General features: G+C 38.0%; 1 protein-coding gene across 1 annotated transcript in view; it reads right to left on the bottom strand.

The window, feature by feature from the left end:
* The window catches only part of LOC100565876 (USP6 N-terminal-like protein), an 86,537-nt gene that overhangs the window by 23,017 nt on the left and 45,145 nt on the right, over positions 1–18,375 (bottom strand). Inside the window, exons 2-7 of the mRNA XM_062967577.1 lie at positions 6,409–6,714; positions 6,121–6,194; positions 5,773–5,858; positions 4,844–4,883; positions 4,142–4,222; positions 2,649–2,756 (exon numbers count right to left, since the gene is read on the bottom strand). Coding sequence (XP_062823647.1) covers positions 2,649–2,756; positions 4,142–4,222; positions 4,844–4,883; positions 5,773–5,858; positions 6,121–6,186 — 381 coding nt within the window. The 5' untranslated portion in view covers positions 6,187–6,194; positions 6,409–6,714. The remainder of the gene's footprint in view (positions 1–2,648; positions 2,757–4,141; positions 4,223–4,843; positions 4,884–5,772; positions 5,859–6,120; positions 6,195–6,408; positions 6,715–18,375) is intronic.

Genomic DNA, 18,375 nt, shown 5'->3' with positions numbered 1-18,375 from the left:
TGCTGAAGGTTCAATGCGTGTCTGTGGGCACAGATAACTTATCACGTTTTGTCTTGATTATTTGTTATTGTGACTCATTGAGAAGCAGAAGAGATTTAAAAAAAATAAAAACACACGTGTCCATTTGTCAGACTGTTCCTCTGAACACTACAATAAGTCACTGCTAAATGTTCATATCCCACAGTTAAGTCTTCTAACATGGCTGATCATAAGAGAAATGCCCGAATAAATATAGCTAAGCACATATCAACATATAGCATGAGTTTTTTCCATAGAAAAATAAATCGGAAAATGTTCACCTCACATCTTCAGTGACTTCAGCAGGCATGTGGCAATCCTACAGTCTATCTTGAATTTTAGATACCAGCTCATATTAAATGTGATTCACAATTTGTGGCTGGGCACATTCTAGAGCAGTGGTTCCCAAACTTATTTGGCCTACTGCCCCCTTTCCAGAAAAAAATATTATTCAGCGCCCCCTGGAATTTTTTTTTTAAAATTTTAATAGCTATTAAACAGAAAGATATATATATTAATGCTTATGGCAAATGCACCTGTGGCCATCACCATCCCCCTGGATCACTGCAGCGCCCACCAGGGGGCAGTAGCGCCCATTTTGGGAATCACTGTTCTAGAGCTTGACATCTAACTAGCATTGGACAACGGTGAACTGTGAATGCAGGGCTTTCTACTGTTCCACAATCATGGACAAATCACTTTTTGGTTAGAAGTGGTGATTCATTAAGACTTGTGGATCCAGATTTTAAGGAATGTCGTGCTGCCTTGACAAGCAGTTCTGCCAAAGCCCTAGTCAATCTCTGAAAAGGGGAAATGACTATTCCATGATTGCTACTAAGAGTCCTTATCATGGAGCGAAGCTAAATCAGCCTTTGGTTCTCTAAGGAGCTGACATCAGTGAAATGAGTGACATGCAGACTACAGGGACTATGGCAGAAAACTCAGAATGATTCCAACTGTAAGAAGGCTAAAATCTGTTTGGGGCAATAAGGACAGCAAAAGAAAAGCTTTCCTGGCTAACACAAAAGGGCTATTTTAATTTACTGTATAAAATACTTTTTGTCTGTTCCTTAGTAGGTCTTTCCCTTTTTAAAGTATGGCACTGACTATGGAAATGGTATCTCTGCTTCGAAGAAAAGGATTTTGTTACTTTTAATTAATACATTATGAGATCTAAGACTAGTTACGTAAACACGCTTGAATTGAATAGAGCAGCATGAACACTTTCAGACGTAGTAATGCAAATTATCCTCCTCCTCAGGAGCTATGTCTGCTTTTATACCTGGAATCCTTTCCCTGCCATAACTGATAAACAGTCATATTTCAATATTGACAGCTCCACAGGATTTGAAAAAAAAAAAACCCAACTGATCAGGTGCTTGATATCAAGGAGAAAATTAAACTCGAGGCAGACATTCTTATCTGAAAACTTAGAGAAGCCACTCATGGGATCCAGGTAATCAATGATATGTGATGGGGCCATCAATGTGTTCAGCAGGGGAACACTATTGATCTAATGTCCCTGTAAATCACACGCACATACACATGTTAAAATTTATTTGCTAAAGTGAAATATGCAGCAAATTAGAATACTTAAAAATGGAAGTGCTTATAAAAACTGCAGAGGACAGTCACCTCTTAAAATGGCATCCTGTCTTGTATCACTAGATAACAAAAAGTATGCTTCCTGCTTCAAAAATAATGAATTGGATCAGATTGATTCAACTGTACACATATCTCACTGATAAGTAATTTAAATTATAAACTCTTTTCACATATGTCTCAGTAACACCAAAGTATAGCTAAGTTAGTCTGGGTGCACCCCATTATTTTAATCTGCCTGTAAATATATATCAATTTAAAGAATTGATCTTATTTAAGATGTCACTGCATCTATAGATCTTTTGGGAAATGAAATACTGTCAGGGAATGAATCAGACTGCAGTCATCCTGCAATTCATTAAACCAAGAGAATGCCTTTCATGCATTGATATGTTTGCCAGAAATGTTCAATAAATGGGAAGGTTTTGTAAATTTTTATAATTGTTTTTATTTATTGCACATGTTCTGCGCGACTTCCCTCAAGGTTACATTTTAGTTGTTGGGTTTGACAATTTTTAAACTTACAGTCAAGGCTTTTGGTTTTAAAAATGTTATTTTTCCTCTAGAAAGCAATTCATTTCTATTTCATTGTTGCTTGGATATTAGATCCAAGACTCATAGTTGCCTGAATCTCAGTATTTGTGATCACATAGGTAATTATATCAGCAATTTAAGTGGTTCTTAATACCCTTTTTCAGTTCATTCATTGTGGAATGTGGTTCCCACTATTCAATAATAAGCAAGAAAGAATTCACTTAATTCATTTTTAAATAATTGTAATCACCAAATACCTCTATCACTTTTGCATCAAACTCTTAAAATGCTGAAATCGAAACAAAGGTATTATGATAATATTATTGCTCCTTCATGCTGTGTCCTCTGTGATATATTCATCAGAAGAGGGAGTGAAAACTTTCAAACCCAGATGTTTTGGATTACATCTCCCATAATCCCCACTGGTTCCACTGGCTAGGACTAATGGGCATTGTAGGCCAAATATTAGAGTGGGAGGTTCCCAGATTCTTTACCTCATATTTTCCTTCATTCTCCATCTTAATCTTCTCAATGTCCAACAAGAGAGACCAGACCTGGCCACGTACTTGGAGGGGAATCCCTTTATAAACTCTGCGGAACATCTACAAAAGTTTTAAACAACAAAAAATTAACAAAACCCTAAAAGACAGTGGTTCTCAACCTGTGGGTTCCCAAGTGTTTTGGCCTACAGCTCCCAGAAATCCCGGCCAGTTTACCAGCTGTTAAGATTTCTGGGAGTTGAAGACCAAAACATCTGGGGACCCACAGGTTAAGAACCACTGCTGTAAGAGATAGGTATACAGTAGAGTCTCACTTATCCAACATAAACGGGCCGACAGAACGTTGGATAAGCGAATATGTTGGATAATAAGGAGAGATTAAGAAAAAGCCTATTAAACATCAAATTAGGTCATGATTTTACAAATTAAGCACCAGAACATCATGTTATAAAACAAATTTGACAGAAAAAGTAGTTCAATACGCAGTAATGCTATGTAGTAATTACTGTATTTACGAATTTAGCGCCAAAATATCATGATATATTGAAAACGTTGACTACAAAAATGTGTTGGATAATCCAGAACGTTGGATAAGCGAGTGTTGGATAAGTGAGACTCTACTGTATTTCTAAGATGTAGCATATTCTGTAGGAACCTAGTAATCATAGATTGAAAAAGGAATGATGGCTATTTTGAAACTAGATGCCTCATCTTAGATTCCCATTCTGAGTTGAGATTCTTTAAACAGATATGATCCAGCATGATTAAAAACTATAACAAAAAAGCATGCCTTTGTTTTCTGTTCTAGCACAGCAGTAGTAGTCTTTCACTGTCAATATGTTGACTGAATTTCAGTCTTCCTTGAGCAAGAAGCCTTCATGTCTTTGTGTCATTAATATACCCTATATTCTCATGTATAAATATAGAAATACTAGTCAAAAATCAACCCAAAAAAACTGGATCAATTTATCCACAAGTCAGTGTGAATACAGTACCTTAACTCTTATCCAAAACAAAAGGAACCATTCATTTCTCTGACAAAAGACAAGAGTCTGTCCTGGGAGAAACTAAAATTAGCACCAACTTCCTCTACTCTCCAAAATATAGTGCTACTTCTAGACCTTCTGAATACCTGGGCAGAGAAATGGCAGAGGTGGCCACTGATGCTTATTCAGGTGCAGAATAACCCTCGACTTATCCTATGGTCATATCAAAATTAATAATTTTGGCCCCAAAACCTGCCCTCAACTTATACATGAATATATATGGTTATTTACACAGATAGTTCACAATCATGAAATTGGCTACAAGATAGCTACTACAACTTATAAAAATATAACCAAGGCCTTCAACAGTGTTTGTTTGATATCTACAAAACAGCTAATCAAAAGAAGGAGACTCAATGCCTGTCAGTTTTTATTTCACTTAAGTTAACAGCAAGAACAAATATTTACAATACTAGTAAAGTAAGACATGTCATTCCTCACCTTTTCACTGTTTCTGTATTTTCCCCATTTTCTTAACATTTTCAACCATTTGTCCACTCGTTCAATCTCTTGAAGTTTTTGCTGGAAAAGTGTTTTGAAAGTAAAGTTTAAAGGCTTCTTTACAATTCATGTAAACAAATAATGAGGAAGGGAAAAATACCATTTTCAGGTCAGCATGCTATAGAATCATATGGATTATAGAAAAACCAACGGTGGTAAGCAACATATACTAGGAGTAATAAGAAATTTACTTATCCATTTTCTGCTAAAAACTAAATTTTCAAAGAAAATGTTAACTCAAAGATTTTTAAAGAAAATTGTTAGCCTGTACATTTTAAATCAATTATGTAAAACATCTAACTCTGTTCCCAAAGTCCTACCCTGTACATGGTAAAAATTACCCATGGCCTCCTATTCCTAACCAGAGCTAAGCATACTCATAGATGTGCTACATGACAGAAAACATAGAAAACAAAATCTTTCTTCATAGATGGCATAGGCATAAATTTCATCACTTGCAACTACTTTCAATCCAAATACATGAGATTAACTTTCAAATCAACCCATTTAGAATAGGATAGATTCATTCATTGAGATAGCCAATGCCAAAAACTGCAGTCCATTTCACTAAAAATTCAAAGTAGCACAATAGTTTCTATCCTTTCCAAATGCTCAACAGAAAATGAAGTGTCCGGTTCCTACCTTCTCTTCCAGAGCGCTGCGAGTTGGTAGCTCATGCTCACTGAAAGAGTAAAATTAAATTGAAGCACCATGTAAAACAAAGACTACACAAACAAACATATGACACTGAAAAGAAGCATGAAGTTATTCCCCAAAGCAGGGCTCAAAGTATTTTCATGAACAACTTGCTAAATTGCAGGGAATTTCCAGGAAAAAAAGATACTGTTGTAGACAATGGGTACATGTATGGTGCCAGCCCCTGGCACATTTGGAAAGAAAAAAAAAACACTTGCCAGTTTGCCCTATTAGATAGTTTATAAAGCAGTGCCTTAAAGGATAGACAGAAATATTATTATTAACCTACTGTAAGTATTTCCTATCAATTTAAATTGAAATTTGTTTATTTCACATTTAAGCATATTTCAGAATGATGGCCTGGCTCCTATCATCAGGAAATAAATCTTTTCAAGATTCTATCCACAGGTTGAAACATTATACAAACAAATCAAAAATACATTATTGTAGCCCTGTTCATTGCACAGGGAGCTTATGCTATTACCAGATGCGAACACTCACATCTCTTTAATGTAAGGTGTGGCAAAAAGGAACATTTTAGGTTTCCTTGGAAGAATGTCATGTTTTGAAAACTTGGATCATTACCAAATTTATCATGTGCCTGGATGCAGAAGAAACGAACATTCAATTTCAAACAACAAGTCTTGTTACACTTTCCCTGGTAAACAATGGCTAGAGCTTTCACAAACTATGTAAAATCACTCTTTCTGCTTCTCACTTTCTCAAGTGGGCTGCAATTGTAGGTACAATCATGTGGCTATGACAGACAAACACCAATTCAACATCTCTACTGAAAGTGGATGTGACTAACTATCAATGCAAGTTTTTCTTTTTTGGAGGGGGGAGATTAAGGGGACATAAAATGAAAAACTCACTGCAAAAACCCAAATCTGTCTGTAACTTTGTAGAGTGTGAAGTCAGCATCTTCCCATGGATCAATCTGAGCCCCTTCCTGCCTTCCCTGCAAATAAAAGGAATGTGGCACAATAATAAACACAATGGAGAGGCAAACAGGCATATTAGTATAATTGCAAAAGGCAGCTATGTGGTTGCTATATGGAAGCAAGTGCCACATGGAAGCAGTCTCAAGGAACCCCTGCATTTCAGCTATATCATGAAATGCAAACCTTTTGAACAACTGGCTGGATTACTAGTAACTGAGGTTCCTGCTATCTATAGAAAGTGAAATAAACAGGAATTTTGGGCAAATGTGATGTCTTTACCTTCTCGTATTTATCAAGAATTTCTGCTCTTTCCTCTGCTATTAAGGCATCTATGTCTTTCTTCATGTCAAAAACTGCAAAAAGAAGGAAAAACAGATAGAAAAGGGAATAATAGGGTAATAAGTATATAGTGCATATAGCACTAGGAATATTTTCTGGAAAGTGCTAAAAGGAAAGAGCAGACAACTAAAAAACTCAGAAAAAAAGAACATTAATCCTGTTTTATCCAAAGCACCAACTCTATATAAACATCCCACAGAAATGTGGGACAGCAGTGATGAGCCTTACCTGAGGTGATTATTACGTCTTGCACAGCACCTGTTGAGACTGCAGTAGCCTCTCCCCTCCTTGATGCTACCGAACTGAACACATTCCAAATGCTATGCTTGTGCCGTCACAACTGGCAGTTCTGTTGGCAATCACCACTTCCAGGAAGCCTTAATCTGGTCATTATCAGTCTTGTCCACACAATCCACATACCATGGAGGTCTATTTTTCTTGACGTTGTGCTTAGCACAAATATTGCCAGGTTGAAAGGAATACAGCTATTGCAGTTCTTCTTGTGCAGAGAATCTCATTATTCCACGGGCTTGACTGGGAAGAAAAAGAAGACAGAAATAATTCTTTTTTAGGATCTAAGGCAGTGGTTCCCAACCTTTTTTTGACCATGCGCCACCTAAGCATCTCTAAAATCCTGATGTCCCGCCCTCCCCCTGTGACATATAATTCTTATTATTTAAAAAGTGAATTCCTATTCACATGGAGGAAGCCTAAAAGGCCATTAGCCTGGTCTAAACAAGCTTCCAAAGAGAGAGAAAAAAAATAAAAGAATGAAAGTACTGAGGAAGAAATCACTAAGTAATTGTTAAAGTAATAATAATATGAAGTGATTTTGTTCGTGTCAGGAGCGACTTGAGAAACTGCAAGTTGCTTCTGGTGTGAGAGAACTGGCTGTCTGTAAGGAAATTACCCAGGGGACACCCAGATGTTTTTGATGTTTGCTGTGTGCTGACTGCTCAATTATCCTGTTTGTATTTTTGGATGCTCTGCTATTTTTGGGAGAATTCCCTAACAAAGAAAAGGTTTTTTTTTTTAAATCTAAATGCTATAAATTGTCTGATAAAAATCTGTATTGAAGTTGTCAAACCCAGACATATACATCTAAAGAAAGGGGGGATGTCAAAGGAGAGGAGGCGTAGTGGGCAAATACTCTGTCCAAGTGTGTGGGAAAGAGGAAGAAAAATGGGGGGGGGGGGGAGAGAGGCATCTGAGCACTTAAAAGGGATGGAGGCGAGCATTGAATTGCTGTAAATAAATCTAGCCAAGAGGGGGAGGACAGCCTTCAATGAGACAATGGAACCAAGATAGCCATTCAGCATTTCCCTCTCACCTTACCCACTTCTCTCCCACCTCCACAAGTGGTGTCACCTTGTATTGCTGACATACATGACCCATGATGCCATTGACAACATGTAAGATTTTAAGCTGCTCCAAATGGTGAACATTGAGCAGAGTGGGGATTTTGTTTTCAAAATACTGAAGGAAGAACAGTCCAGATGTTAAAAGTAAGTCAAATATAGCAACATTCATTTCTGCTCCCAGAACAGGAATCCAATGTGTTCTTTTAAAAACCTGAGACAAACATAAGTGCAAAAAATTGCCTCCCAAACACCATAATAAGCAACAGAAGAAATTACAATTTTAAAGTAAAAAATTCTAAGCTTTGAATTTCATAAGACTGTTGCACACAACACAGATACAGTGTTCCCTTGCTACTTTGCGGTTTGCTTTTTGTGCCCTCGCTGTTTTGCGGGGTTTTAATAAATATTAATGTACACCATTTATTGCGGTATTTTCGCTGTTTCACGGGCTTTTGCGGTGTGCAAAGGGTTTTGGAAGGGGAAAAGGGAAAAATAAAGGGAGAGGGGGCAGATAGGGAAGGGTTGGAAATAAAAAAGGGTTATTTAGATTCCATTCTTCTTCTCTGCCGATGTACTGTGTATTGTAACTGCTAAAATAAAGTACAAATATTAAAATAATGTATAAATATTAAAATAAATATAGTGTCCCTACTTCATGGATTTTCACTAATTGTGGGTGGTCCTGGAACGTAACCCCCGCAATAAGTTACGGAACAATGTATATGGTAAAAAGATATCTGAATAGTGATTTTATGCCATTATGATTCCCATCAATCTTGCACAAAAACTACCAGCCAATGAAAAGTTAAACTAGCTACTGTGCCCACTCTGTATTAACTATTATAGCACACTGATAGCTTCAAAAAGAAACAATACACTTGTTTCTAATGTATAAGTACTACTTGTTTAGTTGTATACTAAATTAGAGTCAATTAACCAGGTAACTAAAATGCCACCTTAAAAAATAAGAGAGGAAACATGGGAATTAGTAATTTTAAAAAGATTACAGGGTATCCATGTTAACAATAAAACAAATCCAAGTTGATATTGTATTGGTTCCTTTTTAGACTCAAAAGATGCAAAATGCAAGCATAATGTATTGTTTGCCTTTTGTTGCATAAGTTTTATGCAAATTACATACATACTCCTTTAGGGCCAGAATAGCAGCAAACTACTTGGTCCAGTGACAGAGTTGGGGAGCTGATATGTAGAAGCAAGCAGTTCTATTATCTGGCATCCCATGGGCCAGTATCCTGCCAATCCAATTGTAGCTATGTCTTTGCATTAAATGTACCTCATCTAATTTTTAAAATAAGAAAAGGAACATATACAACATCTTCTGAAGCTCTACGTCTGACAGCAACTTAAAGACAAATGAGGTTTTTTTAACAAAAGCTTGCATGGACTGCAGTCCATGAAAGCTTATGTGAGATTAAAGTTGCTAATTTTAAGACTCAGCATTTTTTCTGCAACTAATTACTATGGCTACCGGATGGCTATGGAAACACAGACACAAAACTATGTATTTTAAACCCCAGCAGCTGCTTCTCATTTTGTTTAGGACTACAGAATTATCCATTTCAACCTTGTTATTGGGGCTCCTGCAGATACGATGTATTATATTCACTCATTATCTATACTGCCTCAGACCAGTGAATTCCAATTTACCAGTTAGAAAGTTCCTCATGATTCTAAATAACACCCAGAAATAATCTATATATATAAAAGAGTGATGGCATCAGGGCAGCGGACAAAACAACAATACTACAGGCCCCCCAACCTCGAAATTTGACAACACAACCCAGCATTCACGGCTCTAGGTTGATACAACAAAAAGAAAAGAAAAACAAAGTCCTAATTACAGGGAGATGAGTAATAGTTTTTATCCAATTGCTGCCAGTTTGAAGGCTAAGCTCCACCCACTAGCAACCTATTCAGCCCAGGGGACAGGCACAGTTAGGCCTCACTTAGGCCTTTTCCACAGATTATCAGATTTTAACTGGATTATATGACAGTGTAGACTCAAGGCCCTTCCAAACAGCTATATAACCCATTTAGAATCTTATATTATCTGCTTTGAACTGGATTATCTTGATTCCACACTGCCATATAATCCACTTCAGTGTGCATACTAAACATAAAGACAACCATACAACAGACATTCAATACCACCACTACCTCAACAATTTCTCACCAACACCACCAGACAACGCCACAGCAACGCGTGGCTGGGCACAGCTAGTAAATTATATAATGTATACTGGTTAAGTTGATCAAAAAGAAAACAATTACCCCCCACCTACACACACGCACACATTTTTCTGAAGACTAACCTGAAAGCACACAGAAGAAAAGTCATCTATGATTGAAGCATATCAATTATTTAGTAATGACATTTAAATAAAGACAGAGTTAATGAGGTTTGGGAACTGTATGAAACTAAACCTTGGGGAACATAAGCTGAAGAAAGTCCTGGAGCTAATCTTCATAGAGGCACGCAAAGAAAAAAGTACCCAACTAGTTCTGATTTTCGATAGCTGTGTACCAAAGAAACTCTATATATTGAATAAAGTCTATGGATCGGCTCTGTCCGTATGCTAACCTTTCCATCTGGCCTGTTTTTGTTCAAGTCTGCCAGAGGCATATAATTAGATTGTCCCTCTTGTGAACTCGTCAGCAATTTTTACTAAACACCCTTTAGTATATCCACACGTATTAGTGGGTTGTATGCATTTTTCTGCACGAATATACATGTGAATGCAAGAAAGATGGCAGCTGGGCTGACACTTAAAAAAAAAAAGAATAGACTTGAATACACTTAAAAGGCAAGTCCACTTCATCCATGCTGACAATGCCTTTACATTTTGTTATCTCCTTTGTTAACAAGGAAGTAATTAAAGCAAAGCCCCAAAATGCCCTACACCTTCATCTTGCATCTTCAGAAATACAGTAATTGCCTCACACTAAAATCAACTCTGTGTTATACCAAATGTAGCTCAGTGACATTGCTTCTCAGGCTCTCTGGTGTGTGTGACTAATAATTATTTTTCCCAATGTGCCAGGGACTGACGCCATATGTAAAACCATTGCATATAACTCTTTCCTTCTTTCCTGGAAACCTGCCAGGGACCAGCACTTTCCCTGTTCTGAACCCTATTGTTCATCTGATCCTGTGACTATGATTTCTAGACTGATGTCCTGGCATGATGTATGTACCTGGATTTCAGTTTGTACCTTTGGATTTGTTTGTAATACTCATCTTGTCTGCTTTAATTGAACTTTTAACCTCAACTTGTGTCGCTCATTACTCCAGCTGTGTGTTGCAAATCTGTTGTTGGCCAGACCTTTAGTTTTCTTTATAAGAAAACATGGTCTTTGCTCACCTTGTGTTTGTTTGATAAATCTCAGCTCTTGATACCGAGAGACCCTTAGCACACAACAGTAATAGATTGGATGACTGAAAAGACCAAGTTGAGGTAAGGCTTGCTTATAGGTAATGTACAGATAACAGCCCATTTGAACAGGTAGGTCAGAATGAGCTTTGTAGTCCTTCATGAAGTAGGAGAGGCTTGGGTTCTCTAAGAGAGCCTCCAGAAAGTAGGATGGTATCTGAACAGAAGCTGCCATGAACAGCTCTGAAACAGAATCTGATTTGTCTCCTGGTGGCAAAAACTGCTAATGCTGTCATTGTATCAATGGAATCAAGCTTGCCATGGTGAGTATTAAAGGTGAACAGACTGGTACTGAAATCTCAACTGATGCTGCCATAGAGGTAACTGAAACTCTTGATGGTATCAATGAGATGATGTGATCCCATGAAAAAGAGACTGAGGACAATATCAAGGCAAGTTACTTGGTGAAATATTCCCTTGCTGGACATATTGGTAGCAATGACGGTGTGGGAGACCTTTTGTCATTATCATGTACAACAGGCTTTGTTGGAAATGTTTAGAAACACACTAGATGATCATTACTGTTTTAGTCCTGAACTGGTAAGAGGTTAAATTAGATGGATGTTGGGCACCCTGTCAATCTGTTTCCATGAGTCAGATCTGAGCCTTTAATGTCTCCATGTTCTACAGTACTGAAACTAGCTACACAGCATATGCAGTGTATCAACAAAAATTACAGAAAAAGAAAATATTTTGTGGATGCTACTCGTTCAAGGATGACACTGAGTCACAAAGTTGTAACAGGGTTTTTCCTTCAGATTCTTCCACAGATGAAATAAAAATAGCTGCTACCGGAAATACTGCTGTCACATTTTTTATATTCTAGGATCTAGGTCCATCCTTGGCTTAGTAAAAACAATAAAAAGCACAGACATTTTCTAGGGCCACTAAATACAAGATGATGGTATATAGAATACCTACTGTAAGAGGAATAAAGTCAAATAGCACTTGCATTTTTCATTTATTTAAAAAGGAAACCTCAGCAGAAAGACTTGGAGAAACCACATTCATGCACTAGAGGGCTCAATAGAAAGCAACAATAAATCAGAGAGGGATTTTTGTAAAGCAAAATGATCAGTTTGCACTTATGTATTCAATCACATCATCTATTAATGTTAATGTAACTGCTCAATGTATCAAATATTTAAACACATGGATAAATCAGAGCATGAGTAACAGCAAACCGCTATAGGCTGACCGCTCAGCCCCACCTCATGGAACCCATCTACCTAGTAGAGATCCAGTGCCCCGAGCAAGTGGTGGGCGGCATCTAAGGCGTGTTGGACCAGAAGCAGGGCCACATCTTTGAGGAGTCCCAGGAGGCCAGCAAACTCATGTTCATGGTCAAGGCCTACCTCCTGGTCAATGAGTCTTTCGGCTTCATGGTCAACCTGTGGTCCAACACGGTCGGGCAGGCCTTCCTGCAGTTCATCTTTGACCACTGGCAGATCCTGCCGGGTGACCCCTATGACAACACCAGCTGCCCCTTCCAGGGGCGAGACCCGCAAAGGCCTCAAGGAGGGAATCCCCGCCTTGGACAACTTCCTGGACAAGCTGTAGGCGGTGTGTACAACCCGCATCACAGATGAAGAAAAATCAGCATCAGCATCATTATCAACACAAAGGTCTTGGGGGGGGGGACTGAAATAAATTTGGAAAGGAAACAAAAAAAAATAGCAGGGAACCAGAAGAACCCCCCTCCATGCTATCTTATCCTAAAGGCTATTGAGGGTAAGTGGATAATTTAGCAAAAATGTGGAATGAAACTCCTGGATTTGTTGGTCCCCCTACTATTTCTTTTGTAATTCAACAAGTGAGATGAATATAGAAAAATAAGGGAAATTCCATCTTTGGAACATAGGGAGAACATATATCTTGAGCTACAGAGAAAAACCTTTTCTATAGGCAAACAAAATTCAACTTGACTGGACACAGTTTAAATACCAACCCCAGTCCTTTCCTCCCTTACTGTTCAAATAAAATCAGCTTATCCGTAACTATTTGCAACTGCCCATCTGCATACAAGATGTCTTCCTATAATTAATGATCAAGAAGTATATTCTAGTTGAAGCAAGATATCTGCTCTTCTGTGGACTTGGGGAAATATAAGAAGCCGTGCTTTCCCCCCTGTTGTATTTCATAGAATCATAGAATAGTAGAGTTGGAAGAGACCTCATGGGCCATCCAGTCCAACCCCCTGCCAAGAAGCAGGAAATCGCATTCAAAGCACCCCCGACAGATGGCCATCCAGCCTCTGTTTAAAAGCCTCCAAAGAAGGAGCCTCCACCACAGTCTGGGGGAGAGAGTTCCACTGCCGAACAGCCCTCACAGTGAGGAAGTTCTTCCTGATGTTCAGGTGGAATCTCCTTTCCTGTAGTTTGAAGCCATTGTTCCGTGTCCTAGTCTGCAGGGCAGCAGAAAACAAGCTTGCTCCCTCCTCCCTATGGCTTCCCCTCACATATTTGTACATGGCTATCATGTCTCCCCTCAGCCTTCTCTTCTGCAGGCTAAACATGCCCAGTTCTTTAAGCCTCTCCTCATAGGGCTTGTTTTTTTCCAACATGTTCATATATGGAGCTATTTCAAAAGGCAAATAAATCATATTTGCTATCCACTGCCCTAATCTAGGATTTCTTACTTCATTTACACACTAATTGTTGCCCTCTTCTCTGTAACACAAGAAAAAATACTAATCTTTGAAATACGATTGAAGAGCTGTTCTTTTAAAATTATGTGGGCACAAAAAGGCACAGGAGCAGGAAAATGTTATGGTAGAATATAAATGAAAGTCACTTTATTTTTAAATTTTGCATGGAAAATCTTTCTCTATGGAGAAAGAAAAAGGCAATGTCAAAATAATTCCTACATTTTACCTGTACAATAGGAGAACAAGAGGGAGAAAACGTGGGCTGACAGGGAAGGGCCTTACATTCAGGCTGAGGCTTATAGTGGAATGATGGGCAATGAAGTGTAGGATGTTGGAGTGAGTAGGAGAGGAGACTGCAAGAGTGAGGGAGAAATGAAGGGGGAAATCATTTTAAAAGATAGTTCCAATGTGTTTTTTTCTCCTGGTCGGAAATGTTTATATGCCTTCAAGTTGCATATTGACTTATGGCAACCTAATGAATTTAACAGGGTTTTCTTAGGCAAAAAACCTCAGATGGTTTTGCCAGTTTCTTTCTCTGAAATACTACTATCATTAATTTCCTTTGTGACAAGATGTCCATGTCCAATGACAAGGCAATCAATGCAAGAGGGTTTTGTTTTTGTTGTTTTTTTGTTGTTGTTGTTTTTTGTGGGGGGACATCAAGGCATTTACTTTTTCAAAAATAGAGTTTAAAAAATGATATAGCTGGAAACAGCAATAGTTTTATTTTACTGGAAGTTCCATACTGAGCAAGCATATTGTCCCCTCTCATCCCCCAACTCAGATAATGCATTGTTCCCCATGCTAATCCAATTTTCTCATAACACATTAAAACTGATGCAAGAGCACTGAGGGACATTCTAAGTTCCTTTGATTGTTTGCATGATGACCTCATAATCTTTTGGTTTAGTAGGCTTTAGTGGTGCTCACATGACTGGAAATTCCCTCCTCCCCTGCCCCCTCTTCCCTTTCATACTCTTTCATTCATGTCCTCCACTTAGAATACATAGTGCTAAGATATATCATTTCTTAGTAGTAGTAGGTTTCTCCTACTATTCTCATTTGCTATTATTTTTAGTTCTGTCAGCCACTCCCCCTACATTTTAATGTTAACATTAGTAAAGAGGAGAGATCTCCTGCCTTTTATTTCTCATGACATCCTTTGTCTGCTAGTCTTACTGCTAGTTATGGCTCACTGGAATGTTGCCAGTACTTGTTCCCTTAATTTCACCTCCCTCCTGATGTTTGGGAACACCTCACCCAAGATTTCTGGCAAGTTACTTCTAATCCCTCAACCGACCAACCCACCCACCGACTGCATGATGTGTTTTAAATGCCATGGTTACTGCAGGGATTGGACTGTTGCTAATATTAGATCCCTTAAGTACCAGTTTTTCACAGAATTATGTTCACTTTGATGGAGTGGGGAGCTACAGCTGGCCAGGAAGTGTGAAAAAATAGAATATGAGGGCTGAAGGTTATGGCATTCATATTCACTGACTCGGTTCTTTTTTAATTGCCAACATTTGTTTTGTGAGGGAACAGCATAGATACACATGCAGGCATGCATTTTTCTTAACAAAGCCAGATTCATCCCTGAAGCTCAATTTCCCTCCTTGCTTATGCTTCTCATGTTTTGATGCTTTGTATTTGTCTTTATTAGGCTAGAAAATGTATAAAAGTTTGACGTTGCTGAGCTGACATTACAGTATTATGATGTTAAGGATACTGTCATCCCATCCCTCCAGGCCGTACAAGCCCAGGAAACACAAGATGGCAATTGTGGCTGGGTCTGTTTGGGACCAGCTTAACTGTCCCCACAGGTCTAAGCTAGAATTGGGGCTTTCCCCCACAACTTTTAGTAATGAGGGGCAAGGCTGTGTTAAGGTTTTCTTGCCCTATGTTACCATGGATCGGCCCTGTGAAGCATGTGGCTGCCCCTAGACTGATTGTAATCTACACTGACCTCAGTGATTAGTGTAGATGGGGCCATGAAGTACTCTGACAATCCCTTCTGTTCCTAGTTAGCATACATTGCTGCTTCTGTTCACCATCTCATGGCCTCAAGCTTCATTTTTCTGTTGGGACAAAGTGGAGTAAAATTTCTGGATATTGGGGTAAGGATGTCAGGGTGAAGGCAGCACTATAAGGATGACTTTCCTAGAAAGCACCACTGAAGCAATGGGATTGTAAAACATTGAATGAAATAAATGGTACAGTAGAGTCTCACTTATTCAAGCTAAACGGGCCGGCAGAAGCTTGGATAAGCGAATATCTTGGATAATAAGGAGGGATTAAGGAAAAGCCTATTAAACATCAAATTAGGTTATGATTTTACAAATTAAGCACCAAAACTTCATGTTATACAACAAATTTGACAGAAAAAGTAGTTCAATACGCAGTAATGTTATGTTGTAATTATTGTATTTACGAATTTTGCACCAAAATATCACGATATATTGAAAACATTGACTACAAAAACGGCTTGGATTATCCAGAGGCTTGGATAAGCGAGGCTTGGATAAGTGAGACTCTACTGTACTTAGATGTAAAAAGTTCAATGATGTCAAGAATCGACAAGGACCCCGGCCCACCCTACCTTTATTATCCCTTTCCCCCTCACTTTCTACCACCCCCCTCCCTACCCCCCATCCTTTCTTCCCCCCCCCATACTTTCCTAACCCACTAAAGTGAATTTTATTGTTATTTTCAAAATTTAATAAAAATTAAGAACTGAATAAAAAGTTCAATGATGTGATATGTATTTTGGGTTAAAAAAACCAGACTTATGGAACTAGGTAAGCCTATTTATTTCACCCCTAAATTCAGTTGCTGTTTTCAGTTACAGATTTTTTCCAGGAGGTGTGTCCCACTCCCACACTTTGGATGTGGTTCAATAGCCATTTTAAGTTAGATTTTACTGAATCTTTTCCAGTATCTTAAGATTCTGAATTTACCGTCTTTCTCCCCTTCCACCCATATTAACTATCATAAAAATTATTAAAGAGACAGTTAATAGGATATCCACCAGAGCAGAGAAACTGTTCCAGCAGCCAATGAATCATGCTGTAGAAATTTGTGTGTGTGTCGGGGGGGGGGGGGGGTATGCCCAGTTCCTAAGGACACAGCCTTTTATGGTATTTTTAGAGAAAAGGCTGATCAAATAAATTTGGAGCACTTCTTAGTTTTGTATACTAGTGTTTCAGAATGAGAACAGACTTTTCAGAATATAACTGTTTCTGAAACAGCTTGTGAAAGGCCCAAGAAAAAAACACAATGTATTTTAACTTTTACAAAGGAGGATAAGGGATTCTAAACATTATGTTGAATACAGTGAATTGCTTTTGTGTCACTGTAAAGAAATGTCCAAACATCCCACTGTTGAAGGTAATAGTAATACTTCAGTCAAGTAAGTGTCGTTTTAATCAACACTGTACATATCCTAATCTAACTGGACATCATCTGTTTAGCAAAAAGGAGCATAAGAATAAGCCTATAACCTTTAGGATATTTAGAGCTTTAAGCATCAATGTATATATTCTTGGTTCTCTGAAGAGTCAAGAAATACTGAATTACTGGCTCATCATGTCATTACATATTATTCTAAATCTGCAACTGACATGGCATGAAAGAGTATGTGATTTTGTTTTTCCACCACCATCTAAGAATGCAAGGATTCAAATAATAAACAAAATAACAGAACATACCGGTAATAAAAGAACAAATAGACTGCATAGTCTAATGCCAACAGGCAAAATGTAGTACAGATTTTTCTCAATTAAACAATCAAAGTAGAATGGATATTGTTTTAACAAGGAAGTCTTCATAACCAGAAGAAAGTATAGGAATAGAGGCTTAAAGAGGGAAAAAATCAGTTACTTTAACCCCCACCCCAATTAGATCAAGCCCACAGTATTGTAAACTTTCATCCTAAACAAGACCATAGTTGTATAACTATAGTTCAGAATAGAAAGTAAACTTCACTTTGCCCCTTTCTCAAGCAAACAGTAAGTCACACTAGTACGTTTTCAACAGCACACGAAAATCTGTTTTCAGCAGTTTTCCAAAGCTTTTTGAAGAAGAAAAATTTAACAGATGTCCAAAAGCATAATTGAAAGGAGAATAAAATAACTTCTCTTGGAAGGGATTTCTAAAGCACTGTGGAATATAGAAAAGGCTCTATTCCTAGTGGAGGCCTATATAAAACTATATTTACTGCATGGCCTCAGGATCTCAAGTGTTGGGTAACTCCAACCGCAGAAATCTCATTACATAATAGCACAGTGAACTGAACCCAGAAATAAAATGGTAACTAAATTATTACTGTTATACCTGTCAACAAAGAGACTTCTATATCTTGCACAAGTTTCAGTCTGACATGATGTTTTCCTGCATATAGCATTTTTACATCAGTCTAAACCTGCAAAGCATCAAAGCATGAATGACAATTTCTCAATGTTGCACCAGGAGTCACAGTTGCAATATGTATTTTAACCATAGTGGATTTACCAGCCACACAAAGCACTGGGTTAACAAGCAACTACAAATATAACAGAACAGCACATAATTACTCTCTGTTATTTGTATGCCACCAAAATGATCTAGAGACTATGGAAAGAACACTCAGCAATGGGGGAAATGACCAAATGATCATGAGGAACTTTTCAGTGATTTCTAAACATGATTAGCAGCTAATCAAACATTAAATTGCCATTTTAGAGACAAGAAAAAGAAG

The sequence above is a fragment of the Anolis carolinensis genome, chromosome 1, assembly GCF_035594765.1.
Source record: "Anolis carolinensis isolate JA03-04 chromosome 1, rAnoCar3.1.pri, whole genome shotgun sequence".
NCBI classification, from domain to species: Eukaryota; Metazoa; Chordata; class Lepidosauria; order Squamata; family Dactyloidae; genus Anolis; species Anolis carolinensis.
Note: the sequence above shows the minus strand (reverse complement) of the source record. Positions and strands in the feature narration are given on the sequence as shown.